The 19,248-nt window shown below is 40.6% G+C and overlaps 1 protein-coding gene across 1 annotated transcript in view; it reads right to left on the reverse strand.

The window, feature by feature from the left end:
- Window positions 1-19,248, reverse strand: part of NBEAL1 (neurobeachin like 1) — a 502,828-nt gene that overhangs the window by 308,656 nt on the left and 174,924 nt on the right. Inside the window, 3 exon segments of the mRNA XM_030208867.1 lie at window positions 1,100-1,189; window positions 8,548-8,633; window positions 15,537-15,840. Of these exon segments, the coding sequence (XP_030064727.1) occupies window positions 1,100-1,189; window positions 8,548-8,633; window positions 15,537-15,840 (480 nt within the window).

Consider the following 19,248-nt stretch of genomic DNA (forward strand, 5'->3'; position numbering starts at 1 on the left):
GATTCTAAAGAATTTCCAGGCTCTGTTGGGTATGATGAAGATGCAGCGTTTTAATCAAAGTTGTGACATGCGGAAACTAGATTCTGTTAGAAAGGCACCTGAAAACTGTTTTCAAGCACAAGTACCGGTCAGCTTATAGTGTTAGTAGGGAAATGATATTACAAGGAAAGTTTATATATTAGGATATAATTTGAGAAATGTATCGCTCTTGATTGTAATTTTTCAGAGCATATAGTCCTTGCAATCAGTAACATCAATGGGCTTTTTTTTTTATTCTGGACTGTGCATCAGGCTTACCCTATTTTAGGAAGAATCTATATTATGTTTGTGTTTCATTTTATAACTAAATACAAAACAGGAAACATGCTACTTTCGCTTTCTACTTGTGCACAGTTTTGGTAAGCATAAAAAGTTGGTGATAATTACTTTTTTTTTTTAACATGTTCTCACAAAAGTCTTGTCTCAGAGGGTATTTAACAACATCTGCATCAACTTGGTAACCTAAATATGCCAAACTTGTTGTAAAGTTCTTGTTAAAATGACTCTCCCAGTTGTCAGCCTGTGCTTGCAATTCCTGAGAATGGATGGTAATAAATGATATGGGTTTAGTAGAGGGCTGCTGACTGACAGCTCTGACAAAACCCAGTAAGTTTCATTGATGATAAATCTTGGCTGAAAGTGTTTAGACAGTTTCAGTAGCAGTTTCAGTTTCAGCCAAAACTGAAAAAAAAACAAAACAAAACCCAGTTTCGGTCAGCCTCTAATAACATCCCAATTGCCACAGACTGTGCAATATCACAAAATACATTTATTTCTTTATCTGGATTTATTTATCGTCTTTTAGAAGGAATTTAAGGAATTCACTCAAGGCAGTGTACAGTAAGAACAAATCAAACATAAGTAACAGACAATTAGAGCAGTACAAATATTCAAATAACAATGCAAAGTATAGCACAGTATACTTACTTACAATGTCAACAGAATACATAATAAGACATTTTAATAGATAGCGTAGGGAATAAGCAAAGCTGGAACTACTAACGCTACATAGGACAACTTCATTAAGGTTACAGACTGAAATTAAGCAACATGATTTTACCTTAATGTCCCAGTTAACAACTTTGTGACCAGTTAATCTTCCATGCAAACAATTGGCAGACAAGTCAAGGCAAATAGGATTTCTGCAGGCCTATGAAAAAATGGAAAAGATGTGCACCTCAACATTACATTTTTCAAAAGAAATGCCTTTCGTAGGAAAACAAAAACGAGGGTTTCTTATAAATTTAGTTTGGGCATGCCTTTTTGTTGCTAATGCCAACATTCAATGTACATTACGTATCAAAGCAAAATACATCAGTGCATAAGAAAATAATATACCATTAATCAACCTATAAATAATAAATTACAGTATAATTCAATATAACAGTTACTAAATACATTAAGCATAAAAATAAATGGATATCCTGAATAAATCAATAAGTATCCAGTTACCCCAAAAATATGCTAACCCTGTCTCTAAATCTTGATTCTCCCTCCAATAACCTAAAAGTTAAAATCAATACACAATACTCTAGCATGTTCACATCATAAAAATCCATCATACATTACTTTTTTTAAATTGTGTTAATTGCATGCCCTGTCCTCACAGAGCTCTGGGCTACTCACTCATTTCTTAACATCAATTTCTTACATCAATTTCTTACATTTGCTTATTCATTTAGTTATATCAAAATTAGATTATTGCAGCTCTCTGTTATCCGGTTTGTGTCGGTATCATGTCAGGAGATTACAATTATTGCAGAACACAGCTGGGAAATTACTACATGGAGTCAAGAAATTCACTCATGTTAACCCCACTGCTCATAGAACACTGGCTTTCCATATCCTTCAGGATCTTTTTTAAGATATTTATTCTTGAACACCAAGTATTTAATACAAGTGTTCCAGCTTCTCTCTTCAAATCACTTATTCTTTATGCTCTTGTTCGATCCCTTTAATCATCACAACAGAACTTCATAATAAGAACATAAGAGTAGCCATACTGGGTCAGACCAATGGTCCATCTAGCCCAGCATTCTGTTTTCCAAACAGTGGCCAGGCCAGGTCACAAGTACCTGGCAGAAACCAAAATAGCAGCAACATTCCATGCTACCAATCATTGGGCAAGTAGTTACTGCCCCATGTCTGTCTCAATGTCTGTCTGACTATAGACTTTTCCTCCAAGAATTTGTCCAAACCTTTTTTAAACCCAGATATGCTAACCGCTACTACCACATCCTCCAGCAAAGAGTTCCAGAGCTTAACTATTAGCTGAGTGAAACAATATTTCCTCCTATTTATTTTAAAAGTATTTCCATGTAACTTCCTCGAGTAAAAAATCAATTTACTTCTACTTGTTCCACACTACTCAGGATTTTGTAAACCTCAATCATATTTCCCCTCATCCATCTCTTTTCCAAGCTGAAGAGCCCTAACCTCTTTAGCCTTTCTTCATACAAGAGGAGTTCCATCCCCTTTATCATTATGGTCGCTCTTCTTTGAACCTTTTCCAATTCCGATATATCTTTTTTGAGATACAGCGACCAGAACTGAATGCAATACTCAAGATGCAGTCACACCATGGAGCGATACAAAGGCATTACAGTATTTTCAGTCTTATTCATCATCACTTTCCTAATAATTCCTAGCATCCTATTTGCTTTTTCAGCCGCTGCCGCACACTGAGCAGAAGATTTCAGTGTATTATCTACAGCGATACCTAGATCTTTTTCTTGAGTGCTGACCCCCAAGGTGGACCCTAGCATCAGGTAACTATGATTCGGATTTTTGTTTCCAATGTGCATCACCTCATATTTGTCCACATTAAATTTCATCTGCCACTTGGATGCCCAGTCTTCCAATTTCCTAAGGTCTTCCTGCAATGTTTCAGTTTGCACATGTTTAAACAACGTTGAATAGTTTTGTATCATCTGCAAATTTAATCACCTCACTCATCATTCTTATTTCCATATCATTTATAAATACGTTAAATAGCACTTTTCCCAATACAGATTCCTGCGGCACTCCACTGTTCACCCTTCTCCATTCAGAGAAATGATCAATTAACCCTACCCTCTGTTTTCTGTCCAATAACCAATTCCTAATCCACACCAGAACCTTGCCTCCTATCTCATGACTCTTAAAGTTCCTCATGAGAGACTCCTGAGAAAATTAATCAAAAGCTTTCCGAAAATCTAGATGTATCAAGAGGCTCACCTTTATCCACATGTTTATTCATGCCTTCAAAGAAATGAAGCAAATTGGTGAGGCAAAATTTGCCTCGGCTGAACCCAGTATGACTCTGTCCCATTAAACCCTGTTTGTCTACATGTTCTGTAATTGTATTCTTTATAATAGTTTTCACTATTTTGCTGTGCACCGACGTCAGGCAGTATCAGAATTTTAGATTACCAGAGCACTCAGAAGGGTCCGATCTACCGCGGTTCCTAAGCACATGGCTCCTGAAAATCCTGTGTCTACCACCTGAAACAGTTCTCGAGTTGCAGCGTGCTCACAGATCTCCGGGGAAGATTAAGTCTAAGACACTGCGCCCTATAATTGCAAAGCTACTTCAATACTCTCAAGCTTTACTAATATTGACAACAGTAAGATTGATTCCTTCTCTGATTTTTGAAGGTAGAAGAATCAATATTGTCCCAGATCTGTTGAAAACCACTGCAAAGAAAAGAAAGCAATTTCGGCCTATGAGAGCACAACTTAAAAGAAAAAGGAGAGAGGTTTAGATTACAATATCCTGCAAGGATGATTATCACATTAAACAACACCATCCATCCAAGTCTTTGATGACCTGGAATCTTTATAATTGTTCTTGGATAAAAGGGACATGGAAGGATTCTCTTTGCCTGCTGTTCACTTCTAATATCCTGTTACACCCATCTATTGTTTTCAAAGCTGAGCTCTTAGCTCTCTGCTCTTGTTGCATTTCTTTCCTTCTACATGAGTCCAAGCTGTACTTTTTTCTCTAATATAATTGCTGGATATAATAGAATTATGATCATGTTTATGTGTTATCCCTATCTAGGATCTACACACTGTTTGAAATGGAAAATGCTTTGTGAAAGGCTCTGCACCACTTTTAATTTTTTTTTTTTACAACTTAACATTTTCTCACCATGGCTCACACTATCAAAAATGATACTAAGTTTATTTCTTGGAATATGCATGGGCTCCAACACCCAATTAAAAAAAAAATCTGTCTAGCACTTTAAAAAAAATGAAAGCACAAATCATGTTTTTGCAAGAAATGCATCTCTCAGATATGTGTCTTTTCATCAAAAATGGTAATTGGCTAGGTGACTTCTACCAGTCCCCATCCAATGGTAAAAAAAAAAGGAGGAGTTGCTATTTGATTTGATCAGAAGTTCACAGCTAATCTTCAAAAGGAAACAAGAGATGCAGAAGGAAGATGGCTTTTGTTAAATGTAGTTTTAAATGGTTTAGAATTAAACTTGCTTAATGTTTACGCCCCAAAGATGACCCTTCTTTTTTCCATACAATAGCTGAAAAACTGGCGGAATACCCTCCAGTTCCCATTATCACAGCCGGTGATTTCAATGTGCCTCTATACATGGTTAGATAGGCAATCCAAAACAAATTACCATATACCTAAAGAACACACTGCCTTACACTGTATGATAAATACATACCACCTGATTGACCCATGGAGACAATTTCACCCAAATTCCAGAGACTACACTTTTTACTAACCCTCATCACAGTTTTACAAGAATTGATTACTTTTTAATTTCTAATAATTTACTCGAACCATTTCTTCAGATATAGTTCCACTTACAATCTCAGATCATACTGCAATCTCTATTACTCTTCAACTCAATTCTACTTCCTTTAAAAAAAAAAAACTCTTAAGGAGACTTAACAGTCTATTATTAATGGATGACTGACTACTTTTTAATTTCTAATAATTTACTTGCACCAACTATTTCTTCAGATATAGCTCCACTTACAACCTCAGATCATGCTGCGATCTCTATCACACTTCAACTCAATTCGTTTACTTCCTTAAACCTTATGGAGACTTAACAGTCTATTATTAATGGATGATAATTACAAAAATAGAGTTAAAAATGCAACGGTTGATTTCTTTGCCCATAGTCAAGATCCTAACATAAGCCAAATTACCATTTGGGAAGCTTTCAAGGCCACTATAAGAGGAGAGTTCATTACCATCTCTGCACATCAAAATAAAGAAAGATATAAACACCTCACAGAATTAGAGAACAAACTAAAATTATTGGAACAATTGCATCTCCTAATCCAAAGACTCTTCAACTCCATATATCAAACCAAGTACAAATATAATAGAATATGGAGTACTAAAGCTGGCCATAAGATCTTTATTCGCAATCAGTCCCAATATGCTGAACAGAATAAATGAAGTCATATGCTTGCCAATTATCTGAAAAGAAAAAGAATTAAAAAACAGATACCTATAATTAAAAAGAAAATCCAGATATTTCTTATACTAAAACAAAAGATATACTTGAAGTTTTCCACAAGTTTTATTCGGATCTCTATCAATCAGAAACTTCATATGACCAATCTCAACTACAAATTTTTTAAATAATAATACCTCTTTCCCTTCTTGGTCAACAAAAGAGAAACAAACTTGCTTCATTCCCCTATAAAAGAACAAAAAACTCAATCCTCCATTATCCAATTAAAGTCTAGTAAAGCTCCTGGACCAGATGGTCTTCCTAGCAAATTTTATAAATTATTTAGTAAAGAACTGACTCCCAACCTCCTCACTTTATTCGAACTGGAAAATGACTCTCCATTAAAAAAAAAAAAAACAGATTTTCTGAGGCAGTTATCACTATTCTACCAAAACCCAATAAATGTCCCACACAAGTCTCCAATTATTGACCAATATCTCTACTCAATAAAGATTATAAAATATTTGCAAAAATCCTGTTTACATTCAATCATTGGCTCTGTTATTCATCCAAATCAAGTTGGGCTTATGCCAGGGAGATTAATTATCGATCATGCCTGCTTATTTCATCAGATTTCCTTGTTTGCTAAATCCCTATATCAGCCCATTATAGCACTGGCCATCGATGCTGATAAAGCATTTGATAGAGTAGAATGGAACTTCTTATTCTCTGTCCTCCATAGATTTGGAGCTCCTGATTAATTCATTAATAAAATCAAAATACTATATACTAATCCTTCTGCATGCATTATTGCAAATAACATGTTATCAAACCAAATAATTTTGAAAAAGGTACCAGACAAGGCTGTCCACTGTCACCCCTTCTATTTAACTTAGCTCTGGAATCCCTACTTATATCTGTCATAATTCTGCTATTCATGGCATCTCCATAAACATGGGGAACTCAAAGCAGTGGCCTATGCAGATGATGTCCTACTATTTTTCACAAACCCTATATAATCTATAGAAAACTTTTTAAAACTGGTAGATACTTACTCCCAATTCTCAGGCTACAAAATTAACAAACAAAAAACTGAGGTAATGCCCCTTAATGTACATGCCACTCCAACTATTAGCTTACATTTTGATTTTGTTTGGTCATCTAGTGACTTTCGTTATCTTGGATTAGATCTCTTACCAGATCTTGAATCTACTATGACATCTAATTCAAAGAAAATTATTTCAATAATCAAAGAATTACTTCTTTCATGGAGTTGTGTGAATGGATGTTTAGACAAGAACAGAAATATACACTTACTTTCAGTATATACCTTTGCACCTGCTTCAAAGCAACCACAAATGTCGTTACAAAGCACCAATGATTGAGTGCATGAGCTGAATTTTTAAGCCCATGGCAAGTTTCAAAATTACTTGAACTATAGAAGAGTGGAACATTGTTACTCAACACACATCAAAAACATCAAAAAAACATACAGTTTCTGCTATTCCAAGTGTCCCGGTGATGTAATAGGTATAAAACATATCTAGTATTATATTTTCAAGAAGGAAAAGCTTCAGAGCAACTTGTTTGGCACAAATTCATGCTAAGTCTTCAATCATCAGGAAAAACCTTCTTTATATTTAAACTAGTAAAACAGGCCCGTTTCTGACACAAATGAAACGGGTGCTAGCAAGGTTTTCCTTGGAGTGTGCATGTTTAAGAGAGAGAGAGAGAGTGTGTGTGTGAGAGAGAAAGTGTGTGTGAGAGAGAGAGAATGAGTGAGAGACAGTGTGTGTGTGTGTTTGTGTCACAGAGAGATTGTGTGTGAAAGACAGAGTGTATGTGTGTGAGAGAGAGATACAGTGTGTGAGAGATAGAGTGTGTGAGAGAGAGTGTATGTGAGAGTCAGATAGTGAGTGTCTGTGTGTGTGGGGCTCCGAGTTCCATGACCCCCTCCTTCCCTCCCTCCCTCCCTCTCCTCCCCTCCGAGTTCCAGGCCCCCCTTCCGTCCGAGGTGCAGGCCCTCCTCCCTCCCTCTCCTCCCCCCTTGCTCTTCTTCCCTTCCAAGTTCTTGCCTCCCCCCTTCCCTCTCCTCCCCAGCGTGTTCCATGCCCCCCTTTCCTCGGAGTGTGTATGTTTGAGAGAGAGTGTGTGGGTGAGGGATGGAGTGTGTATGTGAGAGAGAGAGAGTGTGTGTGTGTGTTTGTGTCACACAGAGAGAGAGAGAGAGAGAGAGTGTGTGTGTGAGTCTGTGTGTGAGAGAGAGTGTGAGAAACAGAGAGTGAGTGTGTGTGTGAGAAAGTGAAGCCTTCAAGCCTTAAAGCATTCGTGCGCTCTGTAAGGCTCCATCTCCTCAATTGAAGACACGTAGTTCCGGAACGTTGCAGGAATGCTTCAAGGCTTGAAGGCTTCACTTTCTCAGCTTCAGAACGTTGGAGGTGCGTTTTATTATATAGGATATTTAATACTTTGAAATTTTAAAATATTTTTTAACTGTCCATACTCATGCTGCACAGATCCACCCAGTGATGGCCAGCATGCTGCAGTGAAAGTTTTACTACTGTATCAGGGAACTAAACTGGATCAGGCATTGATTCCATGCTCAACTGCACAGGGGTATTCAGTTTAGTTCCCTGATGCAGCAGTAAACATTTCACTGCAACACACTGGCCATTGTTCAGTGGACCTGTACAGCATAATTATGGACAGTTAAGCTAAAAATTATTTTAAAACTTCAGTTCATTAAATGTTTAACTATAAAGACGATTTTTGCTGATGACTGAAAACTGAGCACGAATCTATGCTAAACAAGTTGCTCTGAGGCTTTTACCTTCTTGAAAATATAATACTGGACATATGTTTTATACCAGTACTGAATCACTGAACACTTGGAATAGTGGAAACTATATATTTTTGATGTGTGTTGAGTTTCAAAATTACCCTCTCACCTACTTACAATCACAACAAATTATAACCTAAAAATAAATGTATGTTTTCATGAGAAATTATCAGTTAATAAATAAACTGATGGTGATCGACAAGAATATAGGATTTAGATGTAACCCTCATATGAATGAATGATTTTTTACAATACCTTTGGAGTGTAATGAAGAAGGATTTTACTTGGAAGATCTGCCATCTCCGATTCTAGTGTTTTCCATGGACACAAAGAATTTGGACCTGAAAAACATAGATCTTATAACTTTGTGTGTGCCTCATATCAATACAGTAGAAACTGTACTGTTTTTCTTTAATCTTTGCAGCTCTGAGGGGTCAAGATTAATGTCTGTTTAATGTTTTGATCAGCTTTTCAAAATTAACATTTATGTCAAAGAGGCAAGGTCGGGCAAGATGGCTGCCAGCAAGGATGCTGCTGACTAAGCTCCATCTTTTTTTTTTTTTTATAAGTATTAACAATTTTTCAAGAAAGAAACTCTTGATATGCAAAAATCGAAGGAGATAAGCAATACATTTTCAAGAAAAAAAAATCAATTATCCACATATTTCCCCCCACTCATCTATTTCAAGTCCACAACTATTGGGGAAGACAAGGTATAATTCCATGAAATATTTGTTCCACTAATATAAGTTTGAAAAATTAAAGAGATACATTATATGCCATATCAACTATAATTATGGAGTAGACGTAGATAATGCTGCTAGTTGTTGATTGGGAGTAACAATTACCTTCGAGTCTAGAAAAGAGTTCAAATGAATTGGATCATAAAAAATATATTTAAGTGAATTAATTTTCAACACACATTTACACGGGAAATTAAGCCAAAATAAGCCGACCATCTGTAAGACCCTGGGACGAAGCTTTAGAAATAATTGACGCCTCTTTTGTGTTGTTCTGGCAATATCAGGAAATATTCTAATTTTGTTATTCATAAAGAGTTCATCTCTAAGACAAAAAAATTGTTTCAGGATCCAATCCCGATCAGGTTCCAGAACAAAAGTCACAATCAATCAAAGTTGCTGGTGTCCCCGTTTCATCTTCTTGAATTATTTGTGTTAAATTCAGTGTATCAAATGAGATCTCCGCTCCTTGTTCAGTTTGAATATTGTCTTTTTGTTTTTCTTTTTTGAATGGTGGTAAATAGTAAATCTTTGAAACAGGCGTACATGCCCGTTCAGGAATCTTCAACATTTCTAACATATTTTTTAAACGTTATCAAAGGAGCCAATGATGATATTTAAGGAAAATTAATCAACCTAAGAGTTTTGGCTCTTAGTTGATTTTCCAAATTTTCAGTCTTAACATGTAGTAATGCACTTTCCTTAATCAAGTTAATCTGTGTTTGCTGACAGGACTTTATTGTCTCAGTATTCAACTGTGTTATTTTCTCAATATTACTTACTCTTGTTTCCAAGTTTACAATCTTTTCCAATGGTAACTTTGAAGCTTGGGTCACCAGTAACAGTTTCTGGGAAAAAGAGTTTTCTAATCCCATAAAGGCCTCCCATATTGAGTCTAAGGTTATAACTGGAGGTCTTACAGGCAAAAAAGACTTACTAGGTGTTGTTAATTCAGCAAGAATTTCCCCGAACGGTTGTACTCCTCCTGTTGCATTGGAGCATGCCAGAAGATTGGCCCTCTCCATTTTCTTCTCTCCGGCATTGATTTCCAGTGCGTCCAGGCTTCCAGCCGACCCTGCCACAGGAAACACTCCCTGGTCGATGACTCTAGGGGTTTCCTGCCCCTGCTGCAGTTTCAGTGCCGGCATTGTCTGATGCCACCATTCATCGGGGCTAAACGTGATCTCTGCTTCAAGCTGGGGGAGCAGGACACCTCCCACTGCTCCCTCCAGCAGCGAGGTACCTAGCCCCAGACTTCTTCATGGCAAAGCGGTCCATCGGTCCCGTTGATCTCGCAGGTGTAGCGGTCTAATACGCTGCTTGCCCCTCCATTTCGGCATGAAATCAGGTAAAGGGTAAAAGGGTATCAATTATGGAGGAATCGGGTGAAGAGCTGCCTTACAATGTTCCCTTCAGGATGCCATCTTGTCTCTCACCGACTAAGCGCCATCTTGTTCCTTATCTTAGTGCACTTTGGAGCGCCTTACCTTGTTTCTTCAACGCCTAAATGTAAGGGACACCTCAAGTATCCTCTAGCTCATCTTCTCCTTCTCTTCGGCAGACGGAGATTCTTCAGTTTGCGTGCTAGAATGTTGCGTTGGATGCTTTCGCTGCGCAGGGCATGAAGAAAAGCCATGCGCTGGAGAGCAATACTACACTCAGCCCGGATGGCTCGGCTAATCCTCCTGCTCCTTGATATATGGTAACCCCTGAGACGCATACAGCAGCTGGACTACCATTACCGTCTTTAGCTTCCATTGGAGGGCTGGGGTTGCCCTCTACTTCGGAATTTCTGCCACCAGGAAGCCAGATATCGGTTTCGGCTGATCAGGAGGATTTCAGGATGATTCAGAGAAACGCACTGTTGTTCATTCCCTGGTTAAATCTGCTGAGGTAACTTTGGACTCCATTTGGTCAGCTCTGAATTCTATACACAAGGCATGTGCCTCGGTGCTACCTACCGTAGGTGAAAATGCAGTCAGAATTCAAAATGTAGAAGATGCTTTAAAAATCCATGAGGGGGGACTTTAGAAGATGTGACAGGCCAAGTTCAACAGTTAAAACAGACTCAAAAAGTATTTTAACGCAAGATTGTTTATTGTTTCAAAGAAAATTGGAGAACTTTGACAATTATACAAAGCAATTGAACTTGCGCTTGTTGAATTTTCCTCAGTTAATTACAATGACACCTAAGGAAGCTTTCTACAAATATCTACAAGAGGTGTTTAAATATTCCTCCGAGGGTTTCCCCCCATTACACAGAATTCACTATATATCAATTCCAAAGACGCAATCAACACTGGTTAGAGAATAATCTATGGTAGAAGTGTCATTAGATAGTTTGGATTTGACTGGCATCTTGGAAAAATCATAGGAGGTTACCATGAGAACTACCTTGTTGGTTACATTTGTTTTCAATGAAGATAAGGAAGTTTTATTACATCCTTATTTTAAGTCTAAAGATTTAAATTGTTTTGGTAGGAAAGTTTTCATATTTCCTGATGTGGCGAAGTCCACTTAATCCAGATGCAAGCAATTCCTTTCCCTTTGACAAGTGGTTGCCAAATTTCAGTTGAGATATCCATGTAAATGTGTTATATACTTTGACAATCATCAATATATATTTTATGATGTTTCTCAATTGTGGTTTTTCTTGGAAGAAAAAGGTTCTGCTACAAATAGAGACCGATTCACCTCAATAAGTCTGAGAAGCTTGCTGTTGTTTTTATAGTATTGTTTAATTTTGAATTCCTTACTACCTCAGGAATACGGACTTTTGTCTCCTTTCATTTGTGGATTACATAGAGTTAGTTTAACTTAGTTCTGTTGCCTAGATATGATTGTTTTTCCTGCATTGTTTGTTTCTCTATATTAATCCTTTATTCTTATTCAATTTACTTTGAATGTAAATTTTAAACATAAAAAAAGAGGCAAGGCGGAATTCATATGAAGACTTATAAAGTTATCAGTAGTAGAAATAATAATAATTTATCACTTGTTGACTTGAGATCATCACAGAAAGATGCAGCTGCTATATCTGAACATTTAACTTTGAAGAAAGCCGTAAAAGAACGGGGAAGTCTTTTTGTCTGTACTGAATTACAAATTAAGATGTAATAGACTCAAGTTAAATCCTGAAAAATTGAAAGGCCTACTTTTTCTAGAATTAATGATACTGTTTTGAGTTCCCCTTTGTTAACAACAGGCTATAAAATCCCAAATCAACTAGATTTGTGGGGGTAAAAATTGATCAGAGATGAACTTTTAAGGCTCATATTACCAACACAAGTTTAAAAAAATTTCTCTCTTCTCATGATTCAATAATTACATCCTATGATCACTAAAGAATCAACAGTGATTCTGGTTCATTCACTATTTATGAACAAATTGGATTATTGCAATGCAGTTTTATCCATACTCTTGATATTAAGCATTTGCAAGTAACACAGAATAGTGCTGTGAAGCTCATCATGTCTTCTAAGAATGATTATGTTACACCTCTGTCGAAGAATGAACACTAGTGATCTATTTGTGCCAGGATTGGGCTTAAAATAGTTTTATTGACCTTTAAGATTATTCAGATGAGTCATTCTTAATATTTATCACGTGTGTTTACCAGTGGCATCGCGAGGGCAGCTGACACCCGGGGTGGGTCGCCGCTGCGCACCCCCCCCCCCCCCCCCGGGTGCAGCGCGACGCACCCTCCCCCCTCCATAGCGCAACACCCCCCCACCCCCGCCCGCGAGAACATACCTGGAAGGCGGTAGAGGGGCGGGTGGGCGGGCCAATCCGCCGAGAGCACGCCGCTGGGGGGTGTCGGCGCCTCGCTGGTTCCTTGCTCTCTCTGCCCCAGAACAGGAAGTAACCTGTTCTGGGGCAGAGAGAGCAAGGAACCAGCGAGGCGCCGACACCCCCCAGCGGCGTGCACCCGGGGCGGACCGCCCCACCGCTCCCCCTTCCTACGCCACTGGTGTTTACTCCTTATATTCCATCTCATACCCTTAAGCCAAAGCCAAAGCCAACGCCGTGTAGAGACTGTCTGAGCCATACCTTTAGCCGAGGCTCTCAAGACATCATACAGCAAGTCTGCCAAATAAGCCATGCCCGATTCCAGGGCCGGCCAATCAGCCCTCAAGAAAGGATCCGCGGGGGAAGCCCGTTGTACAATCGTCATGCACGCCCTGGCCACATAGGAGCTGCAAACTGAGGCCTGCAAACTTAAAGCAGCCGCCTCGAAGGACGACCTTAAGGCCGCCTCCAATCTTCTGTCTTGGGCGTCCTTTAGGGCCGTGCCACCTTCCACCGGCAACGCCGTTTTCTTAGTCACCGCAGTGATTAAAGAATCCACGGTAGGCCAAAGAAAGGCCTCCCGTTCACTTTCAGGCAGAGGATAGAGGCGGGACATAGCCCTAGCCACTTTGAGGCTCGCTTCCGGGACATCCCATTGAGCCGAAATCAAGGTGTGCATGGCATCATGCACGTGGAAGGTTCTAGGCAGGCGCTTCGTCCCTAGCATAATGGCAGAGCCAACAGAGGCTGAGGGAGAGACGTCCTCCGGAGAGGAAATCTTCAAAATGCTCATGGCCTGCAGGTTGGGCAAATCCTCTGAGCGAAAGATCCGCGCTGCAGAGGGGTCATCCGCTCCACCCGAGCGGGAATCCGTCTCCTCTCCAAGGAATCCCCAAAGGACCGTTGGGAGAACTCCGATACGCTGCCCTCATCTACATCAGAGGAGACAGAGTCCTCTAGGGCCTGGAAGTCCACCCGAGGGCGTTTGCTTCCGGAGGCCTCAACCCCTTTATCAGACAGGGGGGCAGGGGCAGCGTTTTGCATAAGAAAAGCCTGATGCAGCAGCAAAATGAACTCAGGGGAGAAGCCCCCCGAACTGTGCACTTCTGCAGCTTGGGCCACGGCCCTAGACGCACCCTCAACCGGCACTCGCAAGAGCGGGGGAGAAACGTGCTGCGCATCCAAAAAGGCGTCCGGCGCGAAACTCTGAGGAGCCGCGCGGGAAGAACGGCGCTTAACTTTGGCTGCTTTCTTACCGTCGCCCGAATCAAGGGCGACCATAGTATTAACGTCTCCCAGCTCGAGGGCGGCCCAAGAAGAAGCCGTCCGAGCAGAGTGGCTGGCCAACATGGGCGAGCAGCGGGGGATGGGCGCTTATGGCGGGAAAAACCGCCGCACCGGAGGATGAACCGGGACACTGACTGGACTCCAAACTGATGCTTAACAAAGGCGATTCAGGTTTTGAAATCCCCGCATCCCCTCTAGACGCACCCACGCGGTCCGGGGAGCGAATCCTCGCGCCCTCGCCCTCCGACGCCATAAGCCACGTAGAGACCGAACGGGGAACCCCCTGCCCGCTCCGAGCTGTAACGAACTGGTGTCCCAGTGAGCAGCTGCAATAAATGTTGAAATAAAGGCCCTTAAGGACGTCCAAAAATTTTTTTTTTTTCCAACGGAGCCAGCGGGAGGGGGGGAGAAAAGGAGGGACCTGGCACCACCAGGTTTGCACTTGCTCAAGAATAGCCCTCAACCCCAGGTACTCAACAAAACCTAAAAATTAGGCTTGGAGACCTAGCCAGAGCTGCTGCTGTGACCACCACCTGCTGAGATAGAGAACATACTGAGGAGTTTCCGGCAGCACATTACCACGTATAGGGAGGCAAAAGGATTGCTCTCTATCTCCACCTGCTGGTAGATGGACACAACCCACCAGTCTATGGATTGATCAGCATGATGATATGGAATTCTCTGTTTCTTTATAATCAGTTCATAATGATGGCTGTAGAAGCAATGGGTCCCTAAACTAGAATAATTCTTTACAGATGAAACACAGTGTGTTGGTTCCAAGATATTTGTCTACAACAGCTGCAATGGGAAGATCATAATGCAGAAGTCATTTTTAAGTTGCATACAAAATATAAAACTATAACTAATGCTTTCAAGAATCAAATTACCTTCATCTAGCAATGACTACTTTTTGCTGCTGTGTAAGTGCATACCATATAACAACCAAACAGAAAACTGAAGAAAGGGACTCATCATATGGCAATGCTTCTCATGCAAGCCCTAAACTGGGGTAATAATAATTTGTATATTTATTATATAAGTATTTCAAACATGCTGGATTTGGATTTTGGATTTACTTATTCAAAAACTTTCAATCTAAGTTGTACCTAAGGCAATGGAAAATGACATGACTTGCTCAATGTCACAAAGTGTGTCAGTGGGAGAAGTGGAATTTGAGCCCTAGCTCCCCTGATTCCAGCCCACTGCTCTACCTACTAGGCTATTTCTCCACTCACATAAGTGTGAGCCTGAGCACTAAGTTCTACAGCTCAATCAGATTATATTTGATTTATGTTTACAGAAATATATGCCAAAAAAATCTTTCAAGATAGATTGCCAAAAATAACTTTCATATGTACTGAATATTTCTCTGAATATATGCTTGGTCATCATCAGGATACCAAATCTCTATTATTTCAAAACACTCACCTGCAAGGTACAATGCTTTCACTTGGGGGAGCTGCATGGCTTCATGGAAGACAATAACAGACCCAAGTTGACCCTCCAGTGATGTTGGAGATCCCCACTCACTATCCTGGGTTCCTGCTGAGATCAGTTTTGTGGCAAAATCAGATTTTCCAAGCAGGCCACCCCAGGTGGGTGAAGAGAGAATGCCACCAAATGATGTTCGATTTGGGGTAGCAGGAAAGGAAAAGGGTGGATCTGGGATCTGAGACGGAGGAGGAGTGGTTGTCCTCTGACCAGCTGATCCAATGCAGCAAGAAATAAAAGGCTAAAGGGAAAAAAAAAAAACTTGTGGGTCAAAAATTTAAAAAAGAAACTTGCATACACAAACAGGAGCAAGATTAATAGGAATGGAAGGAAATCTGATTTTAAAACATTTGTATTTAATTTTAAATGGCACAATCTGCTTTTACCTCATAATATCTGGTTCTAGAAGGAGTACAGGAAAGAAAGCCAGCAGATCAAAATCACAACAAAAAGATTTTATTGAAAATACTGTGTATGAACAAATCGCCCGACACAGGCCGTGTTTCGCCCACCTAGGGCTGCGTCAGGGGCTAATTTGAAACCTTAAGGGGCAATGGACACACCATTATTGAAGCTGGAATAACTGTTGCAGGACACTTGCAACAGTTTTTCCAGCTTCAATAATGGTGTGTCCATTTCTGTACGCTAGAGACTACATTGCCCCTTTACGAAGGTTTCAAATTAGCCCTTGACGCAGCCCTAGGTGGGTGAAACACGGCCTGTGTCGGGCGATTTGTTCATACACGGTATCTTCAATAAAATCTTTTTGTTGTGATATTGATCTGCTGGCTTTCTTTCCCATATTGGATTTTGCAGATCGTTTGCCTTGTTTTTTGGGACCCTCTAGAAGGAGTACAGACAGTATAATCAAACTACAGTGATCATAAAAAGGCTGCATTAAATACATTTTATCATAACATACATCCTATAAAAAAAATCAGAATAAACTTAAAACAGCCTAAATCTTTAATCTGCACACACAAAAATATCTAATTGCAAACGGAAAGCCATGCAATCTCCATCTAATTTCAACTCCCAGGGGAATGCATTCCAATGCACTGGCTCCCTGCTTATGAGTATAGAGAATCATCACATTCCTACACCAAACATATCCTTAGGTTTACAAACTAACTTGAACAAAGTTTCAAGATAAATGGCATTGCAGAATTTGGGTACACAAATGTTGGTGGGCCTTACTCTTAAGCAGGGCTGGTGCAAGGATATTAGATGTCCAGGCAACCCTTTGGCTTTACACCCTCTCCCCCATCATCAACACAGGACCCTAACGTCCCTATCCCAGAAAATTTTGATAATTAAACTAAGGAGAAATCAGATCTTGCCTGCTAATTTTCTTTCCTTTACACTCTCCAGACTGGCCCAGAAATGACTGATGGGTTGTGCACACCTACCAGTAGAGACTGAGAACTTGATTCTTATATGAGCCTATTATAGCCATGCCCAGCCTCAGTTTGAATCAGTATGTCCCTACCAAAGCAAAAGTGGAAGAGAAGAAAGAAGAACTGTATCTGTGCTCCCAACAGGACACTCAACAGCCACACAGCAAATAAATAACATCGCTGGTGTAAAGAACCATAGGTATGGTTTCATTTGCACTTGTAACTTTAACTGCAAATTCCTTATGCTTCTTTATTTTATTTCTTTTCCCAAACATGTTCAACAGAAAAAAAATATATAATGTACAGACCAAACCTTGCAGAAAAACAAACAAACTTGTTATCTCACTGCAAAGTGCAACCAACTGAAGAACTATCCGGATAGAACCCTACTAAAGTCATGGGTGGGATCTGGGCCGGTCCGGAGGGAGTAAAAGGAAAGAAAATTAGCTGGTAAGATCTGATTTCTCCTTCCTTAGCATCCTTCTGGACCGGTCCAGAAATGACCGATGGGAAGTACCAGAGCAGTACATTAAGGGCATGATCCACAAAGTCCTGCAGTAAGAACTGCTCCCCCAAAAATACTTCCTGATGGGCTTGAGCATCCAACCGGTAATGACGAACAAAAGTGTGAAGGGACAACCAAGTTGCCATCTTAAAGATGTCCAAAGGAGGAATAAGAGATCGTTCTGCCCAAGTAGAGGCTATACCCCTTGTGGAATGAGCCCAAACACCCTGAAGAACCACTTTGCCAGAAAAAAAGATAGGCAGAAGCAATGACCTTCTTAATCCACCGCCCAATAGTAGCTTTGGATGCAGCCAGACCTTTTCGACCACCCACCAACAAAACAAAGAGATAATCTTACTGGAGTGAAACTCCTGTCCTACACAAGTACTCCTGCAACACTCTGCGCATATCCAACTTCCGCAGAATCATTGTTCAACTGAGCCAACCAAAGACCCCAAAACAGGAAAACACGATGGACTGGTTCAAGTGAAAAGACGACCAGACATTTGGCAGAAAAGAGGGAACAGGACACAAAACTATCATTTCCTTGGAAAAGACTAAGAAAGGCAGTCTCTGCACGACAGTACCTGCAACTCGAGCCGAAGACACGGCAACCAGAAAAAAACGTTTTAAGCGTCGTCCTTGAGAGAGGAAGCCATCAGCGGTTCAAACAGAGGATAATCAAAGCTGAAAGAACCAAGTTCAAATCCCAAGAAGGAAAAGGAGAACGATTCAGCAGATGCAGAATATTAACCTCTCTGAGAAATCTGACTACATTGGGAAAGGATGCCGAGGACCTGCCCCTGACTCAACCCCGAACACAAGCCAGGGCCACTATTTGAGCTTTGAGAGAAACAAGAGCTAAGCCTTTGTCAAAACTGTCCTGCAAAAAATCCAAAATTTGAGCAACTGAAGCATGTAAAGGCCATATATTACAATCAGCACGTTCGGCCTCGAAAATATGCCAAACACGCACATAAGCAAGGGAAATCAAGGTTCAGCGAGATTTCAGCATAACAACGACCTTAGCAGAATACCCCCGCTTCCTTAACTGAGCTCTCTCAAGAGCCAAGCTGTAAAATAAAAACTATCCAGATTTGGCTAGAAAATCAGCCCTTGCCTCATCAGATCCTCCGAATAAGGAAGTTTCAGCAGCAAGTCCACCAGCAGCCACATCAGGTCTGCACACCATGGTCTGTGTGGCCAATCGGGAGCAACCAGAACCACGAGCCCCTTGTGGCTCTCAATACACTGAATGACCCAGCCCAACAGAGGCCATGGGGGAAACACATAGAACAAGTCCTCTGGCCAAGGCTGGATCAGAGCATCGATCCCCTCCGACTGCCAATCCCTATTTCAACTGAAAAATCATCTCATCCTGGCGTTTTGACGTGTCGCCATCAGATCTATTACTGGGAGACCCCAACGATGAACTATGCAGCCATAAGCCTCCGAACTCAGGGTCCATTCTCCTGGGTCCAGAGTCTGAGGACTGAGAAAGTCGGCCATCACATTCTGTGAGCCAGCTACATGACCTGCGGACAGATCTAGGAGGTGACAATCAGCCCAACTAATGAAAAGAGCAGTCTCCCTTGCCAACAGATGACTTCTTGTGTCACCTTGATGACCAACGTATGCCACTGCTGTAGCATTGTCGGAAAGAACTCAAACAGCTTTCCCCACAATGACAGAGAAACACCTGGAGGGCTCCATATCGCCCTTGTCTCCAACAGATTGATGATATAGG

Source organism: Microcaecilia unicolor, chromosome 7, assembly GCF_901765095.1.
Source record: "Microcaecilia unicolor chromosome 7, aMicUni1.1, whole genome shotgun sequence".
Taxonomy (NCBI): Eukaryota; Metazoa; Chordata; class Amphibia; order Gymnophiona; family Siphonopidae; genus Microcaecilia; species Microcaecilia unicolor.